Source organism: Schistosoma mansoni, chromosome 1, assembly GCF_000237925.1.
Source record: "Schistosoma mansoni strain Puerto Rico chromosome 1, complete genome".
Lineage (NCBI taxonomy): Eukaryota > Metazoa > Platyhelminthes > Trematoda > Strigeidida > Schistosomatidae > Schistosoma > Schistosoma mansoni.
In genome coordinates this window covers 54,833,580-54,854,682 of record NC_031495.1, presented here as the reverse complement: position 1 = coordinate 54,854,682, position 21,103 = coordinate 54,833,580, and the positions used below count along the sequence as shown (strand labels likewise).

At 31.0% G+C, this 21,103-nt stretch overlaps 1 protein-coding gene across 1 annotated transcript in view; it reads right to left on the bottom strand.

Annotated features, from left to right (window-relative positions):
- Positions 1-546: 546 nt before the first annotated feature.
- Positions 547-21,103, bottom strand: part of Smp_156420 (putative zinc finger domain protein) — a gene marked incomplete at both ends in the record, with an annotated part of 61,701 nt that continues 41,144 nt past the window's right edge. Inside the window, 8 exons of the mRNA XM_018794892.1 lie at positions 547-585; positions 2,602-2,757; positions 4,707-4,775; positions 7,238-7,428; positions 10,250-10,586; positions 12,138-12,371; positions 14,611-14,781; positions 20,094-20,583. Coding sequence (XP_018649259.1) covers positions 547-585; positions 2,602-2,757; positions 4,707-4,775; positions 7,238-7,428; positions 10,250-10,586; positions 12,138-12,371; positions 14,611-14,781; positions 20,094-20,583 — 1,687 coding nt within the window. The remainder of the gene's footprint in view (positions 586-2,601; positions 2,758-4,706; positions 4,776-7,237; positions 7,429-10,249; positions 10,587-12,137; positions 12,372-14,610; positions 14,782-20,093; positions 20,584-21,103) is intronic.

Sequence of the window (21,103 nt, the reverse complement as noted above, 5' to 3'; positions counted from 1 at the left end):
GCTTTAAACGATGTACTTCGCCCTTAACTTGGCCAATTTTTCGGATTATTAATTTGGATGTATAAATTGTAGAACCTGAAGAGAATTTATCGAAAAGAATATTCTTTGTTCAAATATTAGTCTTTTAATATGATGGGGATCTTTAAACGATTAATTAATATCTATGTAAATAACATAATTTCTCATTAACGTTATTAAAATACTATGATAATGTGTCCATTAATTGATTAATTGACAATGTAAGAAAAATTACTACTGAAATAGAAGTATGTAACAATAAACAGAAAAATATTGGTCATTCAGCAAATAGAAATTTGTTTGGAATACCTTCAATTCATTCAAACAAATACTTATATATATGCATAAATATATGATGAAAATGCGTAATAAATCTTAGGTAGTTTTAAATGAAATGAAATTTAAAAGTTGAGTATTTCTGTAAATAAACTGGACATGAATAATAAATTAATAATAATAATAGTAATATTAAACAATAAATGATACTTTCAATGATAATCAAATAATGAAAAAAAAATTAAATCTTCCTTATGAATATACATGTTGATGAGCATGATCTTCTAATATCTAAAATTGTGACAAAAAAAGAAAACAATGAAATGAGATAAAAGAGAGGAAATTATCTAATGATGAGTAAAATTCAGAAAAAAACCAATTAACAATAGCGAAAAAATGTAATTTATGTTGTAAGCAAAGATGGATAGTGGTTAGCAGTGGAATCCAGGACGCGCGTTTCGTCCTATTTGGGACTCGTCACCTGGATGTACCTGCATCTCAGAGTTGATGTTCACTCTGAAACTCGAACCCAGTATTTTTCGCTTCAAACGCCATCGCGTTATCCACTCGGCCACTGAGTCCTGATAGCCACTTGCTTGTGCCATGGAGTCCCAGAGTGAACATCAACTCTGAGATGCAGGTACATCCAGGTGACGAGTCCTAAATAGGACGAAACGCGCGTTCTGGATTCCACTGCTAGCCACTATCCATCTTCGCTTACTATGCTTGTGAATTAAGGCTATATCGAGGCAATACGCACAGTATGCACATATGCCAATTAGAGACTGACCAGTTGCAGTCCTAACACATCAATGGGAATATTCAAACAAACAATAATAAGTGACTTTAATTTATGTTGATTAGTTTATTTATGATGCACTTGAAAAAATAGAACTTGTCTTCAGAGATTTAATTATTGATATTATTCTGCAATAAATAGCTTCAAAGTAGCTATTCTGTTGGAAAGGTGATCAGGCTTACTTATTTCGATTGCTCCATTGAGCTATATTTGCTGAAACACTTGTTTCTTGCGGATCCACTATACAAAGTACGTCGGTTTTAAAACGGTAAGAATTCAAGCAGGAACTTTAGGTTTAGGGACAAAGTAATTCTACTTGGTATTATAGGTCTGTGATGGCAGTAAGCTGCTGCTTTCAGAGGATGATGTCTTTTCACAACGGATGGAAAGTTAGAAGAGATCAGCTCTAAAAATAAAACACTTCAATCTGTTCTATGGATTTATGTCTCAAGCGATAAGTACGGAGCTAACACGCATAAAACTAATCACTAAAATGCCATAGGTGACCGACCTTAAAAAGTCATCCTTTCCTTCCTAAAATCACACGCCAATGTCGTCAAGACCATTACTAATTCAGTTCATTTTCAAGCCCTTCATGAGCAGGTACCTTTCTACACTGTGTGCAACCAAATTGCTATAACCCCATCTTATACATCTAACGTCACATGAGAACACCTTGACTTATTGATTACTCATTATTAATCTGATGATTTTGTATGTTATCAGTAAAGGGTTGCGGCGATTGTTGAGTTTTACTGAAATCATGGGTGGATCAAGATTAGACCACTATTTACTGCTTTCAGGTTTTCAATAATGGTCTTGCATTGATCAATTTGTGAATCAAATGAGATTTTCTATGTATTAAAACTGTAATTGTACACACTATCTGAATAGCTATCAAAATGTAACTACTTTTTTTAAACTAAGACATGATAACAAATTTTTCAATGTAAATTGGTCAGTTTCTGAGATCAAAATCTTTTCTGATTAGAGGTAAGATTGAACGCAAACAATGTTGAAAGCCCTCTGTTTTCTAACTCCAACTACCTTATTTTCTCTGAATAAAATATTCATTAAGCTCAAATAATCATAACACAAATATTTAAACAGGATGATAAGAATTAGTGAGGATGGTTATTTACATTTATTTGAGTATTGTAGACTTATATTTTTAAAATGTCAGTTTCAAAGATAATTCATAATTAGTATTAGACTTAAATTTTACTACTGAAATTATACTTTTTATGTTTCGTTAAATGATGTAAATACCACCAACTTAAACTGGCATACTCAGCCAGACTTCCTAAATATCTAATCGGCTGATAATAAGTTGTGATGTAAATCCCTTTGAAATGTTGATATTTTTCTATAATATGAAGCTAACTATGACATGAATATTTACACTTTAGAAGTTAATAAATTTTCAAAATTAAGGCATCTGTCTATTTGTGTTAACATTAAAAAAATAAACTCATTACTTTATACTAAATACACATACAAAATCATACCTCTTTATTAAATTGTGAACAATTTAACGGTAGATATAAATCACATGAAGCCCAATTACATCGAAATCCATCTGTTGATTCGCCTAGATAATGATCTTGCACAACATGATTCACCAATTCATTTTTATTAGTGAAACCAAGAGAACAAAATTCAACCTAATGAAATAAGAAATTTTGAATTAAAAAAAATTTATGATCTATGTATCATATTTGTATATGATGTACGTCTTTGAAGAGAAGCAACACTTTCAATTAATATCATGTTTTGATTACAATTAAGAAACATTCTAACTTTATTGTAAACTCACTATCCGGTTGACATAAAAGAATCAAAGGTATCACGTTATTTTTGAAATGTGACAGATTGTGTCTAACATTAATGAATGTGAAGTACGCTTAGATAAATTTTTTGATATACAGTGTTTACTTGTCGGTTTATTGTAAATTTTACACCGAATTTCTTTAAATAATTTGATAATTAGTCGTTAAATATGGCTTGTTTCTCCATAATATAAACGTAAGGTCACACACAGACTTGTAGTGTTTTAGTAAATCTCGAATTATACTACTGGTTAGTATAAGTACTTAAAAAGTATATACATTAAATAGCTGGTTATATTGGCAGAATAATTAAGAGAAGAGTGATATTGTTTGAGTGGTGGTATACAGCTCACCCTTTTTAGTAGCTTTCACGTATGCTAATTTTCTAATATCTCTTTTTGAACTATAACTACTGAAATCTTAGCTAGTTTTGTGAATGTTTTAGTACATTGCGATGTAACTAACTTTCATGACCAATATTTTTCCGTATTAAATAAGCTTGCATATTACTACTATTATTATGTATAGGAGGGTAGACTTTGGAGTTATAAAGAGAAGACTAACATCAAGAGTAAACTGGTCGCTTGTCTCGATTTACTTCATATCTGTTATGGTATATTGGTGATCTAGATTCAGTACATTTTATCTCAGACATGTGAGGATTGGTAAGTGGTTGAAGTTAGGCCTCAGGAAACACTTATTATAGATTTCGTGCTAGCCGACACTCGTCTGAAAAGTGCGCTTTTGGTTTTGAGAGAATCGATGCTCTCCTTGGGATTTGAATCGGCATTATCCAAAATATTATTGAAACACTATTAGCGTATGTGGTGGAGCGAGCAATTTCTGTTATCAGAGCTTCTACTTTCTTATGACACACTGGCAAATGTAAACTAATTGACGTATTTCGTGGTATAAGCTTCCTGTACACACATTATAATAATAATGCTGTGATTAGGTTCACTGCAAGATATTGTGCAATAGTTTAGGGCACTTATACAACAAGTCCTTATTCAAAATGATGTCAACTAGTGAATCATTAACAATCGTAAAAGACAATTAACTTAAGTAATAGGCGAAAATAAGTAATCACAGGCTTGTGCCTAATCGCTGTGCAAATTTATTAAATAAAGCTATCGTTTTTTTCATCAGCGAATAAACTACATTGTTTACTGACGAGAAACAGGTGGAAGAATATTTCTATTTCTTTACCATGGAGATACTAAACGTATTTGGTGTTCCGGTCAATAAACTAGTTCTTTTATAAATGAAATATTTGTTTTTCATCATTAAAAACTAATTAATTGGTAGCATCTTTAACACGGAGCAGGATTTCGTGTAACCTATAACTCTTCAATATACATTTATCTAAGTGACTGTACACTTAGAATAAGCTGAAAAAGAGGAGGAGCAAACGGATTCTGGATATACATTTCATGTCATCACTGTGCTCCATAAGCTTAAGCGGACTGATATGAATTAATCTTATCCAGCTGGTAAATATCATGCAGTTTTTTATCTGTTGAATCCATATCTGATGATCTTCGTTTGAAACTTATTCCGTCCTAAAACAGCGTAGTCAATAATGTTTGAATGAAACAACTGAAAAAGTATACAGTATCACCATGAAACAATTATCGTTTGTCAAGTGACCAATACACTTTTACATTTTGGTTGGAAATTTAAACACTACATATTCACTTTGATGTGTATATATTCGAAAAGCATCAAATGTTCCGAGTAAATAAATCAACAATAGACAGATTTTTCAAATAATTGAGACTTACCATACAACTAAAACAAGATTCAGGAACAAGTGTTATATGAATTTCACCATTCTCTAAAGCTGTTGCAATCTAAATTAATAAACAATGTCAAATGTATTGTGACATTAAACTATGTGTCATACAATTATTGTTATAACAGTGGTTCGTAATAGTGATTCTCACTAAAAGTAGCAATCTTAAATTTGGAAGTTTATAATTTAATTTGCATAAATTTTTCTGTATACGTACTTGATTCTAAAATGTACAATTGATTTGTGTTGGGAGATAATAATGTTTTAGAATAAAATATGTTTTCAGTCCCCCCCACGGTTATTATCTGTGGTATAATTATTGGGATCTATTAATCAAGAATATGATTGGGGAAATTATTTGTTCAAAAGTTTTGGAAAACGTATACTAACTAAAATGTCGGGGAAATAAACGTTTGTTGGTAAAAATAAAAGAGTATGATCAGCGTTCTAGAACATGGTTTACTTATATATAACACTGATATTTGTGCTTAGTGGACATGGGTTTTTCAATCACAGGGGTCTATATGTAATGTTATTAAAACGCCAGTTGATGTACTCTTATTGACAACAAAAGCTTAACATAACATAAATTAGGTCTGTATTCACTAGTACATGAATGTGTGATTAAGTCGTTGAGGATATATATTTCTAAACCTATGGATTATTGATTTCAATTTGCTTGATTTGAGAAAGGCTGAATTATGATAATAAATGATTAGCTATCATGGCATAGATGGGTGAAGTTTTCACAATCAGTCATGGAACTCCATGTACCGATGGGATTTCATCACAATAATTAAAATTTATCGCGTCTATCAACTGATTTTCGAGGAAAAAAACGGATTAAAAATTAAACATGTAATATTACAACTATATTAAGGTTAAAGTTTTGATGAATAAATCACTACCATTGTCTTACAACAAAAATAATTGAATAAACGTGTGTTACGATTATTAACAAACAATTTCTCCTCTCATTTAAAGAGCAAACTTCACAAGGAAGTATTGCCTGTCACTGAGTATAATGTCATGGAATTTCACTTTTCTCAAAATTATCGGGATTATCTATCATACTAAAGCAGTAATTCTTGACAGACAATTAAAATCTTTAGTAAAGACTCGGAAAAAACATCGTCCTTCAACATTCTGTATGCAAAATAGCGAAAAACCACTGTAGACAAACGTTTCAGCCTTTGGTGTTAACCACTGAATTTCTCAAGTGCCTAAAACAATTACCATAAATGCAGTTATACTAGATTTATGTGTGCGAGAAAATTCCTTCAGGCATGGATTTGTCTTTGTGTATGCATCTGTGTTGTTGAATATTTATAAGTGATTAAACTCAAAAGTCAATTGTTTAACACTAACATCTGTATTTAGTCTAATTTCATACTTATGGTCACCTATTCTTTCGGCTATTTGTAAAAATTTGTAACTTGTATATAAGTGATCACTTTTTTCATTCAATAGCAGAAATAATAAACATATCTTTGCTGATAACTGTTCCAAACATTATGAATTTTTATACACTAACAACATTACAAAATCTATAGATTTGATCAGTAGACTTAAAGAAGATCAAGGTCAATAAGAATTTGAGTGGTTACATATAATGAGCTAGTTAAGATACACAACTGCTAAATGGATCTTGACTTTTTTCAACAACATAGTTTTCTTCTAAATTGTCGTGAAACGATCAGAATTGTAACTAACTACATTTCATTATAAATGCCGCTTACTAAGGTCTAGTCTCACATTTCAAACTCAGTTAAACTGGTTAAAATCAGCAAAGAATTATCAGCCATCTTCATGTAAATGATTCAGTCTCATTCTGGTGATGTTTAAATGATCAAATAAGTAATGATATATTATTGTATTTATTAAAAAAGTGAGATTGAGATGGTCTATCGATTTTGGATGAGAGTAAAATCAAAGTTCAACCATCATTCAAGATATTTAGTTCCACGGTCAAATGTTCCTAATCAATGTAATTATAAAATACTAGAAGAGATGGATGATGAACATATTTAAATTTTACTTTCAAGGTAAAGAAACGAAGTTATTTTTGTTGATTTCTCACGTGCACATTAAAGTTACTACTTACTGTTTAGTTCTTTTCAATGATGAATATGTAGATAATCTGCCTAGATAACTAATTTGTATGCTGATCGTATATCAGTTATTTCAATAATAAAAAATAATATGTACACGGTATCATGCTTTGGGGGAAAATGAACATACATTGTAGGTTGATAAGACAACATGGTATGTAATATTCAATATTTTAGTGGAAAAAATAAGAAAGAAATATAATCAAAGACAATTATTCAAAACAGTTATTCAATTCTAGTAGTATGTTAATGCCACTATGTTTATACACATATTGTAAAACACCAGCGTTTTCTTAATATTTGTTGTACATCTTAGACCTCTGTAATATAAACATTTTCACTTAATATATTGCAAAATAAAATTATATATATATATATATATATTAAGAAATAGAGTTGTTTTACTTACAATGGGTGTAATACCTAAACCCGATGAAACAGTTGTAATCTGTGAATCAGTTGATAGTACAGGGCAAACTAACAAACAACTTCTGCCGTTTATATCTAGTCGACGTTGACTTTCAAATGGAGAAATTTCTAACAGACGATTTCTATTTACAGATATCCATGTACGTCTATGCTGAGATTGATTTAAATCAGCTGGTTGTGGCCATGATTTTGTTAAACAATTAATTGGTTGCATAAATGTAGGTAATTTAAATTTGGATAGGATATCAAATGTCTTTAAATTATTTGATTTGAAATGGTGCGAATTATGAAATAGAAAAGAACAAAACAAAAAAGTAATAATTATGAATGATAATATGTATGTCTAAATAGCTGTTAACATATTCTGATAATTAATAAACGTCCTACTATTACAGTACTAATTTTAACATCAAATTAAGGCAGAAAAATAATTGCTTTCTTATTTAGTAATCATATTCACTTGATAAACTTTTAACTAAACTTTTCGATATCAGAAATGTGGTTACACTGTGCCTAGTTGATTTAATTAAAGTGAATGAAATGGAATTTGAGTATGTTATCACCCTTTAACATTGAGTCCCTACTTCTTTGTACTATTTCATAATTATATGTTCATAAAATAAGTTAAAATTAATGATGAAATCTAAGTAGGACTACAATTGTATCTATCACAAATACATTTCTATACATTTAGGTAAATTTTTTTAGAAGACATAAAATCAAATATTTATTCACGTGAAAATAAAAAGACTAATTTTGTCTTATTACAGAAATTTGTAAGAGCAACTCAAAGTTTTGTAAATGAACTTACTGACTTACGCCTGTCACCCCTCGTGCAAGAGCATAGGCTACCCACCAGCATTCTCCATCCAACCCTGTCCTAGGTAATCCTTTCCACTCCTTTCCAGTTGTTATTCATCCTTTTCATATCTGTTTCTATTTCCCAGAGTAATATGTTCTTTGACCTTCCACTTTTCCGCCCTCCTTCAGGATTCCAAGTTGTGGCTTGCCTTGTGATGCAGTTTGGTGACTTCCTCAATGTATGTCCTATCCATTTCCAACGTCTCTTCCTAACTTCCTCTTCAGCTAGAAGCTGGTTTGACCTCTCCCACAGAAGGCTGTTGCTGATGGTATCCGGCCAGTGAATGTTGATTATTTTTCGTTAACAACTGTTTATTAATACTTGTACCTTCTTCACGATGGTTGTAGTAGTCCTCCACGTTTCAGCCCCGAACAGTAGAACTGTCTTGACGTTCGTATTGAAGATTTTCACTTTGATATTGGCATGCATATAGTTGTTTTGAGTTTCATATGTTATTCAATTGTAGAAATGCGGTCCTTGCTTTGCCAATACTCACCATAACATCTGCATCAGGTCCTCCTTGTTTATCAATGATGCTTCCCAGGTACGTGAATGTTTCCACATCTTCCTGAATTTCACCGTCAAATGTGATTGGCTTGGCATTCTCCGTGTTCTATTTGAAGATCTTGCTTTTTTCCTTTGTGTATGTTGAGGTCCACTGATGCAGAGGCTGCTGATATACTAGTTGTCTTTGTCTGTATGTGTTTGTGTGTATGAGGTAGGATGGCTAGGTCATCTGAGTGGTCAAAATCGTCTAACTGATTCTAAGATGTCCATTGTATTCCGTGCTTCCTGTCAGATGTCGAGGTCTTCATAATCCAGTCAATCACCAGAAGAAAGAGGTAGGGGGAGAGTAGACAGCAATGTCTGACTCCGGTCCCTACTGGAAATGAATCTGTCGGCTGTCCTCCATGCATGACTTTGCACTGTAGTCTGTCGTATGAGTTCTGAAGAATGTTGACGATCTTCTCAGGAACTCCATAGTGCCGAAGAAGTTTCCATGATGTTCATTCATCCATACTGTCAAATGCCTTCTCATAGGCGATGAAGTTGATGTATAGTGACGAATCCCACTCAACTGATTGTTCCACAACGATCTGTAGTGTCGCGATTTGGTCTGTGCACGACTGAAGTAAACCAATACTACATTCTAAGCAAAGATGAATAGTGGCTAGCAGTGGAATCCAGGACGCGCGTTTCGTCCTTTTTGGGACTCGTCAGATGGATTTACCTGTATCTCATAGTTGAGGTTCACTCCGGTACCAGGTTTGAGTCATAGATGGAAAATCAACTCTGAGTTTTAGGTACATTCAGCTGACGAGTCCCAAATAGGACGAAATGCGCGCCCTGGATTCCACTGCTAGCCAATATTCATCTTTGCTTAGAATGCTCGTGAATTAAGGCAATATATAGGCAATACCCACAATATGCACATAAGCCAATAAGAAACTGTTCAATTGCAGTGCTAAAAATCAATGGGAATATTCAATTAAACAATACTAAGTGAATTTATTATTACATAAGTTTGGAATGTCAGCACGACAATACATGATTTCGATAAGAGGGAAATCGGTATTACAAGTTGTTTTTTTATTATCTCAGTTAATGGTATCAAATTATATATCAACATAAATATGCAAGAAGTAATGAAGTCTTGAAACTCTTGGAAAATAAAAACAAAATTTATTAAGTATTTTACAGATTATACTGTTTGCCTTTATTTCATGAAACAATTTAATCAGAAGCACTATGATTTCATTATCTCACGAATATTTGTTGAAGTTATTCATGAAACTTTGCATAATGAAGAAGTCAGTGTGGACTAGATTAAATAAAATATTTTTGCTACAAACTAGCATTAATTGTTAAAGGAACCGAATGACGTTAAGGAAACATCGAAAAATAAATATTTATCTGTAGTTTAATATCATTTAAAACTGATTAATTACTATTTATGCTGGTTTGTAAGATATGATAAACTGTCAGAAAACAAACCTAACAGCATCACTTAAAAACAGTTTTGATCCATAGATATTGTATGAAATAAATAAATAATAATAATAATAAACAAAACAATTTCAATACTTACATGTAAACTAAGCCAAAATATTTCATTTGTAAAACACATACATAAACTACCAGAACATCCACTTTCAACAACTGCCATATCAATTAAATTAGAGTTAGGATCATTTGATAAAATTTTATTATATGATACAGTATTACGTAAACCTTTGCTTTTACAAATCCAATTGGTTAAACGTAGAATTCTTCTTCTTGTACATTCATAAGCTGCAGTAATAAAACTGAATTCGCATGGATTTATATCATTTAATGAATACATTGATGGGTTATTATTATTCAAGGTTGTTTTGTGTAATATCAATTCACCATTGGGTTGTGAACGTAAGTTGTCATGAATGTATGTACAATATTTAAAATCTCCAAGTTTTCCTTTACGTGATATCTGAGTAGATTTTTATTTTATTGTTTTGGTAAAAGTGAACAACAGAACAAAGGAAATATTTTGTATTATTCAATTACTTTAAAATCATTCACTAGTTTGATGTAAGTATGTCACTAATATAACTTTAAAAAATATTGAATATACAGAGAATATTGCGTGCAGAACTGTTGTGAGGAGTCCCATAATTTACCAGTAGAATTTGCCAAGGGCTAACTAGGGATAATAATAAAAACTATGGAGGATTATTCATCGATGTCTTGGTACTATGGGACCTCTCAGCAGTAAGCACCCACTGGTCTTTTAAAGACCAGACAAATCTCCACAAAACTCTTCCATCCAAACCATGATTTTATGATCGCCAGTGATTTACTCAGAGATAAGCACCTGAAGTTCTAGTTGGAAGTCTAAACATACGCACCTCACTCATATCATGAGTAGAGTAGTCGGAGGTGGATGGGCGCTGGCACAGATTATGAGTTGGTGGTAGCTGATAATAAACACAAAAGAGTCTCTGAGATTTTTGAATCAATTGACCTTAAATGTCCTCCATTTGTTGTTTAACGTTGCTTGTTAAATCAAATGAGTATTAAAACAACGATTGACTCATTACAACATTTAAGAACTATGAATATTTACAGAAAGTCTACGATTGTAGGAAATATTAGTACATATGTACATACGGTTTGTTTAAAATTAATTATTTATCGAAAGTTATTGTCAGAGAGACTGATTATCATAGAAAGAAATCAGATTTCTACAATTTTACCCCTATTTAATTTAAGTATCAAACTCTACTTAATTCTTGTTTACTTATTTGTCAAACTTCCATTTTTAAATTCCAATTAAATCATTATTATCATTTTGTAAGTATAGTTTGTTAATTTAGAAAGTATTGCTTAACATGACAAATGTTATATTGTTTAAGTTAGAGTTATGATAAATACCAATTTAACATTCAATCTTTTCATTATACACAAAGTAGCAAATATCCCGGAGAAACTACCACTTTTAGTTCCATATATATATATATATATATATATATATATATATAACAGGGAGGGAGAGAGTCCTGGTCTATTTTTATGTGAGGGGAACCAAGTATACTTGAAAAAGCCATATATATGAATGAATCTTGAGCCAAAATTTAACATTTGGTGTCTTAAATCTAGTTGTAATGAAACCTACAAACTCATTAATTCTTGTTGATTAGTCCATAAGTTATCGTCTCGCCTATCCAGAGATTGTAACTAATGGTTTGCGGTTTGTAAGTTATGTTAGACGTCCCTTATGGAGCATTTTATGAAACTTAATGAATGGAAAAATTTAGGGTAGATCATTACAGTATACAATAGCACTTTGTTTCCTTTATTGAGTGGTCATAGGCATCATTGCAACCACTTATACTTCGCACCATTCAACAAGAGTTGATTTTATGAGCATCTCACTTAATGTATGGATGAAACAAAATGTTGTAGAAGTTGTCCATAACTAAAATAATTGTTACTTGCCATAAATATATATTTATAAACATATTTATGTAACGAAACCCACCTCTTTAAAAATGTTTGTGCCAATCTCTAATGTTTCATCACATATTGTAGGTTCATTGAAAACTCTGTCTTTATTATTTGTTATAATTTTCCATTGAGAAATAGTTAATGAACCATATGCATCAATACTGAATATAGATTGAGGTAAATATTGATCTAGTTTACCTTGACATGGAATTAAACTAGCACAATATACTTCACATTCCAATATTGTTCTTGAAATCATATTTCGAGTCTACATATAAAAGAAAACAAGGGTTTCTCTTTCTTAAACATTAGATTCGTATATTTGAGCATCATTTTTTTATCATTAGTAATGTCAAAATATCCAGAAATGACTTCTAATTTTAAATAAGTTTGTGATGAAACCTAACTGCATGAATGAAGCAGGTTTAGAAGTCCTACCTTGAGATTTATAAAATATTTAATTCCCACAGGAATTACGAACCTTAAATGTGCGTTAAACTAAAATCCTTTTGAATAACAGTTAGATATCCAAAGAAGGTTCCTTTTATTCAAATCCCGAATTAGACCGTTATACATTCATTAAAAAGCAAGAAGCAGTGAACAGACTTTTATTCTAGTATGGTACTCCACAGAAGTGACCATCCACGATCTCACAGAAGAGCGAGCCCATAACCTTCAGTTTCATGTTCAAACATCTAACCTACAGACAACTGAGTGGTAATTTGATAATGTATTTGTTCATCTCCATTTAATTTTACTATGTGCTGTCACCCTTTGTCTTTGATGGGTAATTGCCTTATAACTAACACATCTGAACCTTACTGGTCACGACTTCCAGCGAGAATTCCAGAATTACCTCTCAAAGTTATTTACTAGTGACAGCCTGATAATTATCAGCACAGAGGTTCGTGGAGATTACTGAATATTACTAATGAGCAGTGCTTCCAGATTTTTAAGTGATGTCGGTTCATGATGTCAATAACATTCAATAATCTCTTCAAACATCTACAAAGAAGAATTTTAGAAGAATTTGACTTTAATTAGGTTGCTTACAAAAATAAATCATAGTTTTTAACTTAGTAATCATAGATCACGTGTATTAAGTTCGTTAACATTTTGTGACTTTATGACAAACTGTTAATTAACATCTTTCACGGTTTATACAATTTTTCAATGAACTGATTCGATTTGTAGTATATTTGTGATACTAGTTAAGATTCCATTGTGTGCAAATTTATTTTTACAGTCACATGTCAAGTTAAGTATGACGTAATTAACGAATAAACTCTTCGGATCTGAGAACATGAGATCATCATAATTAACGGCTGAAAAATGTGAATTTCGAAACTACAGATTCAGAGACCTTAGTACGATTTATTTATTACAATAATATATTATTTCTATAAATGGTAAGATAGGTATGTTAAATTTAGACAAGATTGCTAAAATGACCAGTGGAGTTTAACAACGTCGGGTGGGATGAAGGCGGAATATAGTCACGAGGTTTCATAGAGTGATTGGACTTAAGATTGTAAACTACTGGATTCCGCTACAAATGTGTAAAGGATAAGTTCTCTATGTGAAATCTGAAGGTTCTAGGTTTCATCCTTGACAGATTCATTAGTGTACACTGAGGTGAGGAATTCCGTACTAAGAGGAAACAACTTTTTAACACTTCCCGGTTTTCAGTAAATGTTTAACTAAGATTGGTTCGTTATGCAAAATTTAAAATTCAATAGTTGTTACAAAGCCTTAATACAACGATAAAACACCATCTGATGTTTTGCCGAGGAAACATATTACCACTTCGAAGTTATCCGCACATTAGACATGAGTAGAGAGAAGCTTATAAATACATTTAGCACCTAAAATTATCATTTTACAGTTGAATGAAATTAGATGATAATCGATACCATTTAGTCAAAATATATTTGATAAGGAAATTTTAAATACCGTATTAGGAATACAATTTGAATCTTACTATTCTTCACTAAAGTAAATAAACTTCAATTGTTGCTACGTATTAATGACAATAACTTTGTTATTTTCTCCCTAATTACTCACGGGTATCTCACTTTTTTTGATATACCGCTTCTTAATTGTTCATTCATTAAATGGTTATGTCAATAAAAATGAGAATTTGTAATAAATAAACTTACACTATTTCTTACAGAAAATCTATTATTTAAATAAAATTTTAATATTGTTTAAATGATTAGAATCATACATTTTACTGTCAAATTTTTCCCGTAGATTTCAAAATATCTCACTACATAATTTTTGTTTTAATCATTATTATTTAAAAGTATCTATTGACAAAATTCTATGACAATAAATGAATCTCTCTTTTCTCATAGAAACCTCAATTCAATGTATTCCTATATCTCTGTATACGTTTATGTGTGTTCATTTATCAATAGACATTGTTCTTTTCATTAACGCTACAAATTTGTTACAAAACAATAAAGTAAAAAAGATTTTAAAAAAAAATAATATTCTCAACATACAGCTATATTATATAGTGTTAAAATTCCATTCTTTTGAACAACACATAGAAATCCAACATGTGCTTTTGAATTACTGTCAGAATATTCTAGTGGATTCAATGAGAACAGATGTATTACAGGACTTGTTGATGAAATAGCATGATTCATAAATTCCGTTAAACAACTATGAGTCTATAAAATTAAAATTTTTAGAATAGAAATAAAGAAGAATGAGTTGTTTCTTTGTGTATAAACAAAATTGATATTTTTATTTAGTCATTTCATAAATTTGGAGTTAGTTTAGTGTAACTCTGTTATTTACGTAGAAGAGTTTATTTGCTTATCAGCAGAATGAGTGTTTGGTTCTACCTGGAAATTGTCAGTCGGAAATACTTCAAACTCACTGTTGTAATTCACACCAGGACTCGGATCCAGTACCATCAGCTCCAAACACTCAAAGTGTTATTCATTAAGCCACTGAGTCTATATATCCACTAGCCTGTTCAATGAGTGTAATGTTAAGATTAGTATTAGTAAATATTAGTAAAGATTTAAGTTATCTCGTTATTGATATTAAGAAGCATTCTTGATGATTCTTTATTATAATATGCGCATCCTCTGAGGATTGCCTTCGTATAGCCATCCGTGTCACATGTTGTTGGCATTCGTAATCGCAAAATATTTACAACTTCATTCTAATTCCACAATTATTGGTAACCAAATGTTGTCTGTTTGTTTATAACGAAGAAACTATTTTGCTTTTATTGAATGTTGATGAAACAATCTACCTTTTTCTGAAAATCAAATTTCTAAAATGTAGACTGACATTCATAACCTTGACCAGTTATAGCTAAATGCTTGAAAAATACAGACTTATACATTAACTTTACCTATTATGTATCTAGACCAGAAAATCAGAACAGAATTAGTGGTGGATTCTTGGTGAATTGATAATAATAATTTTTTCAGTGTATTTATTTAATAAGTATGCGCAAAATATGAATTTTTACAATGTTTATTTACAAAATACACTTATTTTACAAAAAGATCCTAAATATACTAAATCAATTCATTACTGTTATTTTCAGAAAAGAACCCTTGAATAATATTAGTTTCAATATATTATCAAATCAGCCTGTTACGTAGGAAACTCTCTTGAGTTAAATACATTTACTGACTAGTGATATGCTTGACAACTATTTTGAGATGAATCTAAAAAATTTATGAAGATAAAATGTGATCTATGGACCCAGTAGAGTTGTTAATGAGTTAGTTATACTCTGACTGTTTTGATCTCGTTCTCAGTTGTGGGCGCAAAATACTAAAGAGCCCTGGGCTACAATGAAACTGTTCTTCAGTGCTCTTCGGTTTTCTATGACTCTCAACATAATGTCGGAGTTAGTCGACAGTAGGAACGCGACTTTTATTGGCATGACAGTTTTGTATACATTGTTCGTTTTTTTCATTTATATCAAGAACCGAAACTTCTTAATTTATATCTAGTGGAATTGTTGATGCATATTACTGAGGAGTTCAGTATTAGACTGAAACAACTAGCTAGACTTTCGTGCTTAACGTAAACTACAAAAACGGAATAAAATTACACATTTATTTATTTATACACACAAACCATATTTTAATAATGATTTATTGACACTTGTTATTTTTAGTTTCGAATTACTGAGCAAAATGAAATTTTAATTTTTCTAAACAAAAGGTTTTTTTAGTTTGCTCTTTTCGCTTATTCTCTTTACTGATTAATTTTTTCTGACGATTCTTGTCAGGAATTACTAAGAAAACATGAGTATTAGTTTAGTTCTTTAAATAAAGTTGACTGACATGTTTTCGAATCCATGTACATGTAACTATATGATTAATAACCTTAAATAGTTTTTACCTGTAAAGGTATGCATACATAAATGACAAAATCTATTTTAGCAATGAGTGACAGAATGAAATTGAAACATTACAGGATAACAGTTGCATAACATATTCATTTTTTTTTAAAAAATTTAATGCTACCAAGTAATGAAATTTGCAATTTGTTTAAATTTAACTGGAGATAGATCTGAATGATAGCGGTGTTTCATAATTATAAAGTAATTTTGAAATTGTACATTTATTATAGTATCAGAAGCTCGTTCGTTAAAAATGTGGCTTTCAATTGATGCCGTCGATGTTTGATTTTTATAAATTTTGTTTGCTAATGGTTTATTTTGTCATTTATAATATAATAGATAATCAATTGTATTTGTATTATTATCAAGTATGTTGCAGAATCTTCTATAATATTTCGAAATTTTAAGTTCTACTTTTAATTGTGAAAATCCTTTTAAAGGTAAATAGATATACTATTTGTGCTTTTGAAAGTATAGATTATGTTACTAATCAAGTGTTAACATGTAGTTAGTTTAATGGAAAGTGATGATTTTAATTCTCAAAATTGTCTGTTAAATAAATATGTTCAAATCTCGAATAAACATGGTAAAATTTTATTTTAACCCTGTTCTATTCTAACTTTATGCAAATGATCCACAATGAATGACAAAGTAATCCATCTTAATATTTACCAATGATGTTAAGCTACAGAGAATTGTACACTGCAAAGGTAATAATAGGGAGGTTTTGGGCCAAATCAGGCACTTTAGATGAGTAAATAATTTGAAGCCTATTATAATTCAAAACTAGCAGGAGAGTTGTAACGCAAACCAGCCATGACCATGTGAATTCTTTTTGTTATCAGTTCTTTGGATTCAATTTCATACTTCAGGTCAATGATCATCAAGATTTAACAGTTGTTTAAACAAGCCATTCATGGAGGTTTCACTTTTTGTCATTAGTCCTTGATGAACTCTAAAATTTGGATAAGAGTACATTTCGGATTCTATACCTGACTTATATGAGATCGTAGTTAATATATGTTATTCACGTACAAGATTTAAATGTGTTCGGAGGACTGACCGTTTTGGTTTATCATATAATGAATAGCTTCAATTCCTTTACTTTTTTCAGATCATTCTAGTTTGTGTTGAAGAATAAAACTTTTAGATGTATCTATTTCTTCAACTCACAACCACATTTCTGAAAAGAAATTTTGAGAGACTGAAATACACAAGATCGGATCTCTTATTTCTGAAGACTTGTTTTTTCAAGCGAGTCTTTAACCAATTTGCCTTAGCATGTGGTATCATGAGCTTTTGTTGAAAGGAAGAATGAGTTTTTATAGTACGTCTATTCTTAAGAACGTTTATGACCACATGTTTTAGCAGTTTTCGTAATCAGAAAGGATTTATTAACATTAAGAGATAAAAGATCAGGTTGCTAACCTAAAAGAGTAAGCTGTTTTACAAGCGATACTGCTTTTATCTTCTATGATCTCATTATATTTTAGGTTCGATGTAAAGGTTAAATTTTTGACAGAAATTTTCCCTTAATGAGTGAGAAGGACTTGTTAATAAATTCACGCGTTCTTCAAATGTTCCATCAGAACACTTTTCTAACTAGATATGAATCATAGATTATCAACCAGCATTCCTTCACTAATCTATTGTGAAAAATAATTAAGGTGAGGGATGTTAGTCTACGATATTGAGTTATTATGAGTTTGAAATGAGGTATGTGAATTAGTGACTTCAGAAGGAATATGTATTTTTCGAATACTAGTCTCTTATTTGACCGTTATACATTGATTGTTATCACCGAATAGCTGTTTTTTGATACTTTTAAAAGTTCAGTCGATAAATTCCTTTTTATTGATTAATTATGATGGTATTTTTGCACAACTCAGAAGTAAAAGTTAGTTAACCATAAATTTGTACTAAAATTAAATAAATAACATGCTAGTTAGGTGCTTTCATCTTAGAATTTATATTTATTTTTGCATGGATTATGAATTAAATTTGTTGATATATTATGAATGGAACAATGTTCGACCACCATTAGGAACCTGGAAACATTATGTTTTCGTTTCGTTCTAGCACAGGACTAAACAGTGAGCATCCAAGATCCCTCACCGAAGGGACTCGAATCCAGGACCTTCAGTCTCGCCCGACCGCTTAACCTCTATACCACTGAGCCGGCATTCAATAGTCGTAATGTCTAACTTAACCAATCCACGATATTGAGCAAACGTCCACCATTGTCTTCAGTGGTTAACTGCCTCATAACAGACATGGTTGAACTCCATTGGTCACGATTTCTCACTAGAACTCCAAGAAATCAATGTTGAAGCTAGTCACCAGTGAGCACTACTGAGGAGTTCCATACTGGGACAAAACTGCTGTTCAGTGATTTCAGGTTTCCCATGGTGGTTGAACATTGTTTCATTCATGATATATGAATCTAAACTCAACAATCTCCATAATCCTATACTGATAATGAAATTTGTGTCTACTATATACATATCCTTTGGTATTCAGAGTTTACAAATTGGGGAATAAAAAACAATTGTGATTATTTGTCTTGTTTAATACAATTAACACAAGTGAAGAACTTGTTCTTGTTGTTGTAGTAGAGCTTAGCTTTTTATGTGTGCTTCTGTATGACAACATATTTTAACTTGTTTCCTTTTAGAGCGAATGCCAGAAAATGAAAAAAAACAGTGTCAGTATTATTTAGTAGTTTTAAATGAATGTATGTTTTCAACACAGCATGGTTTAAACATTTCTTAGCGAGGTTCTGGGTCTATTTTTACTTTTTTATGTGTGTACCACGTGAAACATCAAATTATACTGAGTAAGTTTTGTTTTTACAACTAATGATTCGTTATTGATATATCTGTCTGTCTTGATTTGGTTGATGGAATCAAACTAAAATTCACTGAGCATGAATAATAATTCATTGCACTAGCTATAATTTATTAGGTGTGCTAATCAATATTTTCAATTAAAACAATATCAATCGACATTGTGTTAATCAGTAACGATTGGACTAGCATGATTGAGACGTCAAAATGCATTTGTTATTTCAAGTAATATATATATATATATATATATATATATATATATATATTCAGTACCGAATTAGATACGGTCAAACATCATGAAATCGGATCATCAAAATCACAAAGGATATCAGTGAAAAAAAGTTTTCGATAACTATTTCGTCATGAAATTTAATTTACTCAATACAACTTTAGTGTAGACATTTGTTTGTCATATTTTAAACCATAATCGACAACATATTGAAGTGTACGACATCATGAGCATTAAGTATATTCTGAAAGACAGGCATGAGAGAAGACACAGTGGTTTAAAAAAAGTTGCTCCAAACCATCGGCTTTAGGGAACCATCCATAAAGTTTGTAAATGAAATTAAAAATGATATCATGTAAAGTTAAAAACTGTTTACGACTTATCTCCATTTACATAACCTGTATCAATTCAAGATTGTTCATTTACTACTTTTAACTTCTGTATACGGAGTTCTACATTCAGTAGAATAATAACACTCCTAATTAATTTTGATTTCTATCATAATTAGGAATAAATTTACTCATTGCTTACCCATAAATCATAAACAAAAACTTTCATTTCATCCGTACATAAAGCTAACCATGTTGGTCTATTTGTTCGTTCACTAATTGTGAAATTCAACAAAGCATTATTGAGTAGATTACGAGAAGGACCAAATACCATATGATTAATTTCTTTATGTAAACAGATTACACCACTTGGTATTGTCGAATCTTTATTCACAGATGATATACCAGAGTCATTTGTTAAATCCAACTCATAATTATTCAACTGATCATCGGATGTAAGTTTTATACATTTATTCAAATCACCATTATTATTATTACTCTTTATCATAGAAGTAGTGCAGTTGCTACTAATAATTTGGTCTTGTTGATTCGCAGTTGTATTTGACAACCTTAGCGTGGACAAAGAGTTTGACAAGATGGAGGAATCATTGCGATCAATAGTATTATTTTGTTTACATTCTTTTGAAATATGTATAATACTACAACTAGTTTTATTTTGTTCATACATCGGTCTAAAAATAATTACGAGGAAGAAATGGAATTATAAAACTTAATAGAATATCGGCTACTATAAGAGTATAAAATTTCATATAACAACTATTGTAGGATGGTATGCCAGAATCACTCTTGTTGAAAATCTCAAATAATGTTGCGATTTAGGCGTACATACCAATATAGGATGTTATAGAAATTATAGAATTCTCATAGATTTCAAAACCACAAGCTGATATTTATGTGCTCACTGGCATTTAATTTCAAGATGCGATTCCCGAAGTTCTGGTGAAAATCTATGACCAATGGAACTCAACAGTGTCAAAAATGAGGAAAATACCTATCAGAGACGATGAAAAATGGTCGCGCGAAATCGCAGACTGACTAAAACTAAATTTGCGTGTCGTCGAATTCAAACTTGATGGTTTAGAGCTTAAGCGTTAGACCTTACGACTGAAGGTCTTGGGTTCGATTCCGAGATAGGAAGTTATGAATGAGTACCGTTGAAGAGTCTTATATTGAAAGGAAATAGCCAAGTAG